General features: G+C 55.5%; 1 protein-coding gene across 9 annotated transcripts in view; it reads left to right on the top strand.

Moving 5' to 3' along the window:
* The window catches only part of TOM1 (target of myb1 membrane trafficking protein), a 40,045-nt gene that overhangs the window by 13,225 nt on the left and 14,335 nt on the right, over positions 1-12,485 (top strand). For 3 of the 9 annotated variants that reach the window (XM_025283554.3, XM_025283553.3, XM_025283552.3), the window contains exons 2-7: positions 4,749-4,833; positions 6,904-6,996; positions 7,407-7,485; positions 8,619-8,768; positions 9,046-9,180; positions 9,291-9,437. In XM_025283554.3, coding sequence (XP_025139339.1) covers positions 4,749-4,833; positions 6,904-6,996; positions 7,407-7,485; positions 8,619-8,768; positions 9,046-9,180; positions 9,291-9,437 — 689 coding nt within the window. The remainder of the gene's footprint in view (positions 1-4,748; positions 4,834-6,903; positions 6,997-7,406; positions 7,486-8,618; positions 8,769-9,045; positions 9,181-9,290; positions 9,438-12,485) is intronic. The other 6 variants (XM_025283557.3, XM_025283555.3, XM_044941371.2 and 3 more) reach the window with 5 other exon arrangements.

Here is a 12,485-nt window from a genome sequence, read left to right as displayed (position 1 = left end):
TGCTCACCAGTGTCTCCCGGGGCCTGGATGGCACATGTTCAGTATGTTTGAGAGGCACTCAACCTAGTAGCTAAGAAACTCTTGGGGTTCAAACCTCTGCTCTGCAACACGCACACTGTATGACCATGGCAAGCCACTGGCTTCTCTGCTCCTCAGTGTCTCCGCCCTCTGCCTTAGGGGCTGTGGTGAGCGCAGTGGAGCTGACGAGAAGTGCAGGGCCCTGGGCTTGGTTGTGCTGAGAAGCCAAGTGTTGGTGGTGAGGGCTGAGGTCTGACCGTCACCTGTGACCTGGTGCCTGCCTGGAGGGGAGCCAGGCGCCCCAAGCAGAAGCCCTGATGCATGAAAGAACAAGGGCAGCTGAGGGAGGGAGGAGACCACAGCGGATCGTGGCCAGGCTCGGCCTCAGATGTCCCTCTCAGCCCCTGAAGAGATCTGGTTTTTGATCCTCGGGCAGTGGGGTGTCATAGACAATATTTATACAGAGAAGAGCACTGGTTGGATTTATGCTGGGAGAGGAGAGTGTGATGGTAATGGTACAGGACTGGGTGGGAGACAGGCCCGGAACCAGAGCTGCGACCGTGATGACAGAGGTGGGCACTTCAGAGACACGTTGAGCAGCCGGGCCCCTGGGGACCTGGTGACGGAATGTGCAGGGTGGTGGGGAGGCAGCTCTAGGCTGCTGCCCTCGGGCTGACCTGGCAGAAGGCAATCAGGGGGACGGACACCCACAATGGTGACCCACAGGTCCCCTGAGCTCCACAGAAATGGCCTCCTATGAAGCAGGGCTTCCCCCATGGCTGAGAGGGTGGGCTCTCCAGAAACTCAGGGTGGCCCGGCTCGAGCAGGCTGGCTCCAGGGGCCTGCAGCTGGAGACTGCGGTGGCCACTGTCTGCTGCTCTCATCCCGGGTCATGGTCGTGGGACTCAGCAGCAACCTGCCACTGCTCTTCAGCTGACGCATGCACTTTGTCAGGCTGAAAAGTCCCATCACCTGTAGGGGCGGCCATCTTCTTCCAGCTTCACAGATGAGGAAACCAAGACTCTGAGGCTCAGACCCTTGCCCATAGTCTCCGAGTTCAGAGGTGAGGCCAGGCTTGTCCCACTCCAAGGCCGTGCCACCACTCTGCTGTGCCGGCACCAGCCCCACATGGAGATGACAGACTGCTGAGCAGACAGACAGACGCCCCAAAATCCCCAACCTCCACCTGCCCGCCCGGACGACAGCAGGTGACTCACAGGGCCCGGCTTCCTCCAGAGCTGGGGGACAAGGGTAGGATTGCCCCAGGGCCTCCAAAGGTCACAGCCACCAGCAGAGAGCTCGAGAAGTCAGCTGTCATTCTTTTGGAACTAGTAACCATTGTCAGTGTTTTTATTCTGCCTTCTTAAAATAGCCAGCTGAGTTGCTTCTGCGGTTAAAACCAAAAACAAAACACACATCCCCAGATTCCTGTGGGTTTAAATTTCTGCCCTTAATAGAGCATGCCTACCCCTTGGACCGTTTTGCACCTTTTATTCTTTTCTTTTTTTTCTTCTATCTTTTTCTTTTTTTTCTTCTATCTTTTTCTTTTTTTTTAATCTTCTGGTCAAGCTGCTCAGCTTATGGGATCTTAGTTCCCTGACCAGAATAGAACCCACACCCCCTGCATTGGCAGCACAGAGTCTTAACCACAGGACCACCCCACCAGGGAAGTCTCTGGACATCTTTATTGAGGAAGTCCTAGAACTGTCCCAGCCCTGAAGGGAGGGGTCTGGGCGCACCTCCCTTCTGCTGGAATTGCTCAGATGTCTCTTGTCTCCCTTCTGCCTCTTCCTCACCTACCTGCTCAGACTGACTGCAGAGCCCCCGTTACCCTAAACCCCCTACAAAAAGCTCCATCCTCCAAATGGCTCCGCCCACAGCTGGCACTCAGGACTAAAGAGCTTGGCCCTGTGCTCAGGTTGGTGTCAGACTCGCGTTCCAGGGGTCCCGCTGCACCCACCCTGGTTCCTCAAGATGGCTTTCTCTCTCTCATAAATGCCACATCTGCCCCCTCAACAGCCGCTTGCCTTTCTAAATGATCATAATCCCTTCTGAGACCTTGCCACTCTCTCCCCCAGGAGGAGGGAGGTGCCGTGGTTTTCAGCAGTCCCTGGGGGAGGTCATAGGGAGGAACCAATGGAGGAACCACCGAGGGCTACTGGTGGAACCAGGGTCCGGAAGGAGGGGGCAGATGGCCTGAGTGCTCTGGGCGCATCCTTCTGGAAAAGCAGAGTGCCTGACGCCCGATGGGAGATAAGGGCAGAGGCAGCCATAGCCACCCTCCCTCACCACCGTGTGACCTCTCCATGCCTCAGCTTCCCCATTAGTTAGACAAGGGCAGTAGTGGCACCTTATAGCTGCCAGGGCCCCAGTCACCTTCTTTATGTAAACAGCTGAGTGTTACCTAGCAATATAACTTGGGAAGTGAAAACATCACCACTGTGGAAGAGCCTTGTAGGTCCAGCCAGGGGCTAAGGGACCTTTGAAGGATTTGGGAATGGACGGACACAATCACTTTCAGGTTCCAGAAAGTTCACTCTGGGTTAGCATGGAGGACGAGTGAGGGGAGCAAGGCGGGGAGGTGGCCTGGCTGGCAGAGAGCAGGGCGGGGAAGGGAGGGGCTGGGATGGAGAGAGCGTCCAGGGCTGGAACTGGCAGAACTCGGTGGATCATTAGAGGCAGTCAGGACTTGGGTTGATGAGTCCTTCCCGCCATGGGACTGGGGGTCACTGAGACGTGGCTTCGGAAGGAGGTGCTATTCTTCATGGTTGATCAGCCACTGCCCCCCAGACCCTCGAAAGTAAGACCTAGCCCTCCCCTGCCCGGGGGTCACTTAGCTCTTTCGGTTCTTCATATGTGGTTCAGTAGGCGTGTAAGTCCCAGGGGTAGGGAGTGTGGCCCAGAGAAGCCACACCCAGGACATACTTGTGGGATGAGTAAGTCCCTTTTCCACCCTTTTAAAGGGAGCCCTTTGTCAACCCCTCTCGAAGCCCTAACCCAGGAGCCAAGCAACCTGCCTGCCACCAGGTCCATGCCTGGATGCCCAGCTGCCTGGCCCATGTCCTGAGCTACCCAGGCCTCCATCTAGCCTGCAGGACCCAAGGGGACCCAGGGTGGAGCTGAAGTCGGGCTAGTTTCCAAACGTAGAGCATGGAAGCCACTGTTTTAGGGATCTGACTGTGCCAGCCCAGCCCAGGCTCTGCCCTACAGGATAGGACTGCCTGCCGGCTGGAGGAGAACCCTGACCAGTCTCACAGAGCCTACTCATCTGTTCTGAGAGCTCGGCCTCTTTGAGCGCCGCAAGGCAGGGACCATGTCCATCTGTCCAGATTGCACCCCCAGTGCCTAGAGCAGGCCTGGCATGTCACCCCATGAGCAGGGTGGTGCGGGAACCTCCCCTGCACCATCGTGTGTAATAAGCTCTGGGTGCCTGGTCCATGGGGGCTCCTGGGAGATACCCCACTGCGCGGTGTCTGGGGGTGCACCGAGGCTACAGACAGGAGCACTCCTAGCCTGGAGCTGGGCTCTCAAGCTGAGAACTCAGCCATGACTGAGTTCCTGACTAGTGTCCTAACCGCTGATCCAGCCAGTGGTAAACACTCATGTGCGTGTTTGACAGAAACGCAGGGATAACGCGCAGGGCAGACTCTTGCCTGAGACAAGCAGGGTATATGCAGTCCACTGAAGCTTCCTTTAAAGCTAGGTCTGTGTGTGGATGGAACCTAGAAGGTGCTGAGGTCAGAGAAAACAGGCAGTGTGAACACAGGTTGGCGCTTCGCTCTTAAAGAATGTTTTTGAACGTCCTAGGATTTTCTCTTCCTGCGTTCGTTGTCCACCCACCACCTCTCACACTGGAGCACACTGAGCAGATTTTACAGCAAAGGACCTCTAAACACGGCCTCTCCAGACCTGGAGAGTCTCGTAGCTGGCTACCTGGAGACCTCACCCTAAGATCCAGACAGACAGAGTGGTTGGACACCTTTGTGAATATGCTAAATGCCACTGAAATGGTGAACTTTACTTTGTGTGACCTTTGCCTCAATTTTAATAAGAAAAAGACCTGCCACCACTTAGAAGCATCCGTTTGGCACCAAGTATCTTGTCGATGCTGGTTTGCATTACCAGATTCCCCTGGGTGGTTCTGCAGGGCACCTCGGTGTCCACCTCTGTATAGATGAGCTGACACAAAGGGGAAGGCCGTGGCCAGGCCTTGTGGTAACAGAGTCAGGATTTAAAACCCCGTGTCCTTGGCTCTGGAGGTAAAGAACATCACTGGGAGAATTGAGAGGAAACTGAGGAAAAGGGAGCTGGGGGCAGGGAAGGCAGATAGATTGACTCTCCATTCGATGTGTTTTTGGAACTTTTTACACTTTGAACCTCAGAAGTGTTTCCAAGTCCAAAGATAATTAAAAAGTCAAGAAAGAACACTTATTTGCAAGTATAAAACCAAACCCTGTTCTCAATATTGTCATGTCAGAAACAAGCACACTGAGGCCAGGCCTCTGAATCCATCCGCTACTCACATGGTAGACTCAGCCAGGGCTTTCCTCCTGGCCTCACATGGCTACTATAGGAATTAAGAGACGAAATGGGACAATGAAGGTGATACCATATACGTGGTGCTGGCCCACCTCAGTGCCCAGAGGCACTGTCCTCCCCACTCCCGCTCTCTGAGTTTGTCCGTCCGGGACCCCCACACACCTCTGTGACCTGTGATTTCTTGTCCTCAGAGAAAGCCACGGATGGCTCCCTGCAGAGCGAGGACTGGGCGCTCAACATGGAAATCTGTGACATCATCAACGAGACCGAGGAAGGGTGAGGACCGCGGAGGGAGAGGGACGCGGGCGAGGCAGCCACTGCAGTTCATCTTAAACATTTCAGAACCTTGATCTAGTCTGACCATCTTATCAGGTGGGTGAGAGGCCCAGAGATACCAGGTGTGCAGCCGGCCAGCTGGCCCCTGGATGCTTCCCACCCAGCAGCCACAGCACAGTCTACTGGCTCTTCCAGGGACATCACCTGTGCTGCATCTTCACAGGGCAAAGCCAGCCGGAGGCTCCTAGAATCCGGAGGTGGCCCCGAGCACCCCCTGCATGCCGTGGGAGGGACTGTGCATCAGGGATGCCTAGCTTCCCCCGTGAGCAGGGACAGACTTTCATTTCCTTAAGATCCAAAAGCACGGAGGGTTGGGATCACAGGGAGGCCAGTGAACATGCAGCAGAACCGAGCGAGACTGGGCAGAGTTAGTGTTTCTGGAGCACAGGGCACAGCCTCCTGCTCGGGGTCAGGGCATCCCACTGAAGCACGTGGTGTGGCGGAGGCACCGTGGTCCCAGCTCCTGGGCTCTGACTAGCATTGCTCACCAGCATCTGACCTTGGGCAAATCACTGTACCTCCCCAGGTCTTTGTCCTCAGAGACAAAGCTCTTTTCTGTCCAAGGCCCTGAGGGGAGCAGAGAAGGGTACAGGGTCACTGTCCTTCTCATGAAAAACCAGGGATGAGATGGAAGGGGTGTGATGACCACCGCCAGCAGGAGGAGCTACCAGAGGAGGCCTCTGTCTGGAAAATGAGGCTCAGCAGTTGGAGCAGGCTCTCGGCGCTCCCCCCATATCTCCCTGCGGTGGTCCAGTTGCCCTGCAAGGGTTCCCTCACCGTGTGGAGGGAGCAGACAGGCAGCACCAACCTCAGAGCTAAGGAGGCTGTGGGCGTCTGCGGCACATGGTCAGGGCCAGTCAGGAGCGCTCGGTGGCTGCCAGAGCCTTCCAGTTCCCCAGCCATGTGCCCTGGGCTCGCCAAGGTGCTGGGTGGGGACATGCCCTCCTGCATCTGGACTCCTGAGTGTGGCAGGGGGGTGAGGGGGTGGGCAGGTGGTGGGGTCCCTGAGAGGACTGAGGCAGAAAACCTCACGGAGCCCGGTCGTGAATGTCGAGGCTGGAGGTCACTGCCATGTCCTTAGAGAAGCAAGTCCCCATCTCGCTGTAGACATCGGCGGAACTAGGGTCATACTCATTCAGGTGCTGTTGATGTGAGTACCTCCTGAGTTCCAGGCTCTGCGCAAGGCCCGGGGGATCCAGCAGGGAGCGGGGCAGACATGACCCTTGACCTCACTGAGCTTGTCATCTAAGCCTTTGTCTCTTGTCTGCTGCCACCTTGGGTTGCGGCCTTCTTGTCGTCCACTATGTGCCCTGGCAGAGAACTAGACCCGCAGGCCCGTAGACTAGAACTAGACTCGTAGACCCATAGCCACAGGACACAGGCCAGAACTGCTGGTTCCCGGTGCTGCGCCTTTTCTCTGGTCACTCGGTAAGAAGTGGAGACTCGTCCCTTCAGAGCGCTGACGTGGCCACAGGTGAGCGGCCAAGCCAGGAACAGAAACCAGCTTCTCCCAGGTTGGAGCCCTGAGGGCGGCTGAGGAGCTGCCCCAGGGCGTTGGGTTGAAAACTGCCCTCACACCCCAGGGGCAGGGTCCCTCTCCAGCTAGGGCCGTGTGGTCTTTCACCCCTTGTGTCACCTATGTCCCCACCGCCCTCCACGCAGGTCTGTTCCCAGGAAGCCTTGGCTGCCTCCTTCACTCCTGCACGGAGCCCCCGTCAGGGTTCCCGACTCTCCTATATTGCCTTTGATGGATTTGGCACTGACAGCCCGACACGTCCAGCCAACAGCAGGACAGCCCCCTCCCCACTCTCCCCAGCCTAGAAGGATTGCTTGAGCTCCTGCAGTGCACTGGGCTCTGGGAAGGCAAAGTGTCAGAGGAGAATGCCACCCCCGGCCTCTAGGGGGTGTCCTCTCTAGCCGGGCAGCCCCCCAGGGCGAATGCAGCCGGGAGATGAGGACTAGGAAAGGGTCATGAATCAGCAGGATTTCAGCTGGGCTTTTACTCAATAGGTGTGCAAGTTGGGGGCCACAGAGGCTTTTAGGCCGGAGCAGTCCAAGCAGTGTGGATCTCCCCTGCACAGGGCTGAGGGACAAGGACGCGGGGTGAGGCGTGCAGACGGCCGTGGGGTTACAGGTGGAGCAGGGAGGGTAGCTGCCGCACTCCCCTCCCCACCATGACCACAGGCCTCGCCAGCCCCTCCCTCACCTGCCACCACACGCGTGGCCTCCTTTCATTTCCTCCCCACCTGGGCCTGCTTCAGACTCCTGCCTCTACTACCTGAACCACTTTCCCCGCTCCTTCCAGCTGACACCATCCCACCCTTCACGCTCAGCTGCGGGCCTTGGAGAAGGAGGAGGCTTCCCTGGCTCCCACACCCACCCACCAGCCTCCCCCTGGGTGGATGAGAGCCGTTCCCATCTCCCAGCACCTCCTGATCTCAGGCACGCAGCCTCCCTGTTGGATAAGGAGGTTCTGATCCTCCACCCATCCTTCCTTTTGTCCTTCTGCCCAGTCCCAAAGATGCCTTCCGAGCCGTGAAGAAGAGAATCGTGGGGAACAAGAACTTCCACGAGGTGATGTTAGCTCTCACGGTGAGTGCCCCATCCCTCCATCCATGGGGACCACAGTCCACCAGGGGCCTGGTGGGACTCCCAGCCACCCTGGGGCCCCTCTTCCAGGTGGTAGCAGTTCAGTCACTAAGTCGTGCCCAGCTTTTGTGACCCCATGCACTGTAGCCTGTCAGGCTCCTCTGTCCGTGGGATTCTCCGGGCAAGAATACTGGAGTGGGTTGCCATTTCCTTCTCCAGGGGATCTTCCCAACCCAGGAATTGAACCCAGGTTTCCTGCACTGCAGGCAGATTCTTTACTGACCAAGCTACCGGGCTGTGAGCAAAGCACTGGCCTGTCGACACAGCTGGCCAACACGGAGTGACAAGAGAGGCTATTTGGAAAAGTTCTCTCCAGCCTACTGGTGTGGGGAACAGACACATGGAGGCCCACAGCCCGCCAGGGCCTGTCGTGGGACACCTGGGCAGAGGACCTGCCCGGTGACACAGAGGCTCAGTGCACACAGGCCTCTGGCAGGCAGTACCCAAGTTGAGTTCCAATTGACACTTGGACTAATTGGCCCTGAAAAATGAACGTAATGCAAATGTCAGAGGCCAAGGCCAGTCCTTGCCCACAGCAGGGCAGGACAGACATGAGCTGGCAGTCAGCGTGGGTTTGGCTGGGGAGTGGGGTTGGGAGGACTCTGTCTCTGCCTCCCCCAGGCAGTACTTATATTTGGATTAATCCACTAAACTGAAAGTCAAAGGCAGCTCCTGCCAGGAAGTGGGGACAGGAGTGGGGAAGAAAGTTGAACACCTTTTTCCTAGGCCACAGGGTCACCATTTCAGTGAAAGTTCTCTGCTTTCCACCTGAAGAGCCACCTCCCTCTAGATTGTGCTCAGCTCAGAGAAGGCCTCAGGACAGGATTCTGTGGGCACCAAGGCCACTCAGCCAGGGATCTCCAGCCAATACTCAGCCCTCTGCCCACCCCAGGCTCACCCCAAGCCACCCAGCCCCTGAATCCAGCCTCGTCCCTGCTCCTCCATGTCTGGGTCTCACTGGAGAAAGCCATGCCCTCTGCAGGGTCTCCATGATGGGACGTGGGTCGGGGGTGAGGGTGGGGTCCTGGGTGCCCCCCCTCTCTGCCAGGTGCTCACGGGTACCACACGGCATCCAGGTCTTGGAAACCTGCGTCAAGAACTGTGGGCACCGCTTCCACGTGCTGGTGGCCAGCCAGGACTTTGTGGAGGGTGTGCTGGTGAGGACCATCCTGCCCAAAAACAACCCACCCACCATCGTGCACGACAAGGTGCTCACCCTCATCCAGGTGCGTGCGGGCAGCCCAGGGCAGGCGGGGAAGAAGGTGCCCCCGTCAGTGCTGCTTTTTGTCTGTCTACTTCGGTTTCTCTTGGGACCATCTTGCTCATCTGCGGACAGGCCTTCTGAATGAGGGAGCCTAGTTGGCAGAGGCCTGGCTGCCCGGGTGATGCTGCCAAAGGACCAGCAAATCCAGGAGGGAATTTCTGCTCCCTGGGGTGGCAGGCAGGCTTGCAGAGGAGCCACTGAGGAGCAGTTATCAGCCCTGTCCCCTTGTCCCCTCTCAGTCCTGGGCTGACGCGTTCCGCAGCTCGCCCGACTTGACAGGTGTGGTGACCGTCTACGAGGACCTGCGGAGGAAGGGCCTGGAGTTCCCCATGACTGACCTGGACATGCTGTCGCCCATCCACACGCCCCAGAGGGTGAGGGGCAGTGGCAGGAGTGGCAGGGGTCACTCCAGAGGGGTTTCTGCGGCTGTTTCCTGGGGGCCCCTGACCTTCCAGCCTTGCTGATTCAGCCTGTTGCCTTCTAGACCGTGTTCAACTCAGAGACACAGTCAGGACAAAATTCCGTGGGCACTGACACCAGCCACCGAGGGGACTCCAACCAACACACCACACCCCTGCCCACCTCGGCCCTACTCCCCAGCGACACACCCATTACGCCGACCCCTGAGCAGGTAATCAAACCTGGGTCACAGCCGTAGGCTCAGCACCTCCCCGCACATTACGGAGGGGGTCCTGGCAGTGTGGAGGTACTCCAGCCAGTCCTCAGGCAGCCCCAGAGGGGCTCATTATTTGGGAGATGAGGCTCAGAGAGGTCAGTTAACTTGCCCAGAGCCACACAGCCCAATGAAGACAGGGCCAGGATTCAAGCTCAAGTCTGTGACTCCAGGCAGGCTCTGTCCTGCACCCAGGCCCTTCTCCACACTGTCTCCTCTGTGGGGCCTTCTGGGCAATGCCAGGAAGAGGAACAACTCAGCAGATGGCCCCTCATCCACAGCAGCTCCACTCCCTGCTAGGATTTGCTCAGGTGCTCACACAAGATTTCATTTGAATAGAGGTTCTCGCTAAAATAATGATTCTCAAACATCGGCACCGAAAAAATGTTAAACCCTTGTCTCACACCATGATACTTCCCATAAAGCCCTAACAAGAGGATTGGGGTTGTATGTAGTGTAAGATCCTGGAGGCCAGTCCTGGGCAGGGTTTTCTGGCGCCCCATGAGTAACTTTGCAGGACTTCCTTCTTCAGACCATGCCACTTGTCCCTCCTGCCCCTGAGGCCAGCGCCATTGCTTCTGTCCTACGAGGGACATCCACAGCCATGCCCAGCATCTCTGGGTGTTTGGTCAGTTTACTTGTGGATGGCAGTCGTTCATGGCCTGTGCACCGTGGGTGTCCCTTCTGAGGTGTTCTACAAATGTCTATGTATTATTTAGCCTCAGAAACAAATAAGCTTACCAACAGCTTCACATTCAAACCTATTTAGTTCTGTACTTCTAGCAAGTTATGATGGAGAAGGAAATGGCAACCCACTCCAGTGTTCTTGCCTGGAGAATCCCATGGACGGAGAAGCCTGGTAGGCTGCAGTCCATGGAGTCGCACAGAGTCGGACACGACTGAAGCGACTTAGCAGCAGCAGCAGCAGCAAGTTATGAAGTCAATCCCCAGAGTTACAAATATTACTAGAAACGTTTTCCTAATAAATAATAGGCCCAATAATAAAAGGTGCATAAATGTTGTAAAATCACCCTGTGATCCAAAACTGATCTCAGTTGAGTTCAGTCGCTCAGTCATGTCCAACTCTTTGCAACCCCATGGACTGCAGCATACCAGGCCTCCCTATCCATCACCAGCTCCTAGAGCTTACTTAAACTCATGTCCATTGAGTCAGTGATGCCATCCAACCATCTCATCCTCTGTTGTCCCCTTCTCCTCCTGCTTTCAATCTTTCCCAGCATCAGGGTCTTTTCAAATGAGTCAGCTCTTGCATCAGGTGGCCAAAGTATTGGAGTTTCAGCTTCAGCATCAGTCCTTCCAGAGAATATTCAGGACTGATTTCCTTTAGGATGGACTGATTGGATCTCCTTGCTGTCCAAGGGACTCTCAAGAGTCTTCTCCAACACCACAGTTTAAAAGCGTCAATTCTTCAGTGCTCAGCTTTCTTTATAGTCCAACTCTCACATCCACATATGACTTCTGGAAACACCATAGCCTTGACTAGATGGACCTTTGTTGGCAAAGTAACATCTCTGCTTTTTAATATGCTGTCTAGGTTGGTCATAACTTTCCTTCCAAGGAGTAAGCATCTTTTAATTTCATGGATGCAGTCACCATCTGCAGTGATTTTGGAGCCCCCAAAATAAAGTCAGCCACTGTTTGCACTATTTCCCCATTTATTTGCCATGAAGTGATGGGACCAGATGCCAAGCCAACTTTTTCACTCTCCTCTTTCACTTTTCATCAAGAGGCTGTTTAATTCTTCTTTGCTTTCTGCCACAAGGGTGGTGTCATCTGCATATCAGAGGTTATTGGTATTTCTCCTGGCAGTCTTGATTCCAGCTTGTGCTTCATCCAGCCCAGCGTTTCTCATGATGTACTCTGCATATAAGTTAAATAAGCAGGGTGACAAAACTGATCTAACCTGGTTATAATTTTAACCAGTTTGCCTGAAGTCTGGCCTCTGTGTAGATTAAGACTGATTATGTCCAGTGGAAAAAGGTTCTTGCTAAACAAGACTGAGTAGTCTGAGTAGTTTAATTTCAGAGGGCCCGTCTGTCTTTTGGGACACGTTGATGTAACTCCCAGACTCCTTGTAATTAGGTCCCATCTGACCCAGACACGCGGGGTTTGTGATCAGTCGTTTTTCCACTCGCTTCTACCAAGAGCCTTCATTAAACAGGACAAATGTACCAAACATTTCACAGGTCTGGAAGGTGCTGGCAGACTGCAGTAGACTGTGTCTGCAGGCCCGCTTCTTCATCTATAAGGGGTGGGGAGTAGTGATACTTGTCTCATGAGACTGTGGTCAGGGTTAACTAGCAACATACAATAAGTGCTTGTCACTTAGAGGTGATCAGAATGGCAACTGCCTTCACAGGCACCGTGAATTTATATGATAACACTTGTATTTTGAAATCAACTGGGTCACCCAATTTAGAATACATCCAGCATTTCCCAAAATGTAGGCCACTAAATCTTAGACTCATGAGACAGCCCGTGATCAAAGGGTTCATCAGCCAGGTCATGTTTGGCAACGTCCACAAGGGTCCCTTTCTGGGCATTCACAGTGTCCACGTTGTCCATGAGGACACAAGACACCCCGCAGAGCCCACAGTGTGAGATGCTACACCAGGGCACTTCCATCACCTCACCTGGGTGCTAAGACTCTGCGACTTGATGTGCAGCTGTTTCCCAAGCCAGGGCTGGGACCGTGGTCGTTGAGAATCTGCTCACATGCATACTCAGGTGGGGGGTGGCACTGGGACTTACCCTTGGTAGAATCTGGGACACCAGAGCAGGCTGGAGCAAGACAGAACCCCATCTTCCTAGGAGGACGGCCTCCCTCCTCTCCCCTCGGGGGAACTGCCCTTCAGGGCCTCGTTAGGCGCCAGCATCCATGAGATGCTGGAGCGCTCAGCTTCTTTCCTCCTCGCCTCTCCCTGCTCCGGGCACCCCAGCTTGGAGATGGTAACGGTTGGTAGCACCTCTGTAAGCTGGTCGGTG

Source organism: Bubalus bubalis, chromosome 4 (genome assembly GCF_019923935.1).
Source record: "Bubalus bubalis isolate 160015118507 breed Murrah chromosome 4, NDDB_SH_1, whole genome shotgun sequence".
Lineage (NCBI taxonomy): Eukaryota > Metazoa > Chordata > Mammalia > Artiodactyla > Bovidae > Bubalus > Bubalus bubalis.
The sequence above is the reverse complement of the archived record's forward strand: the minus strand, read 5'-3'. Positions and strand labels throughout refer to the sequence as shown.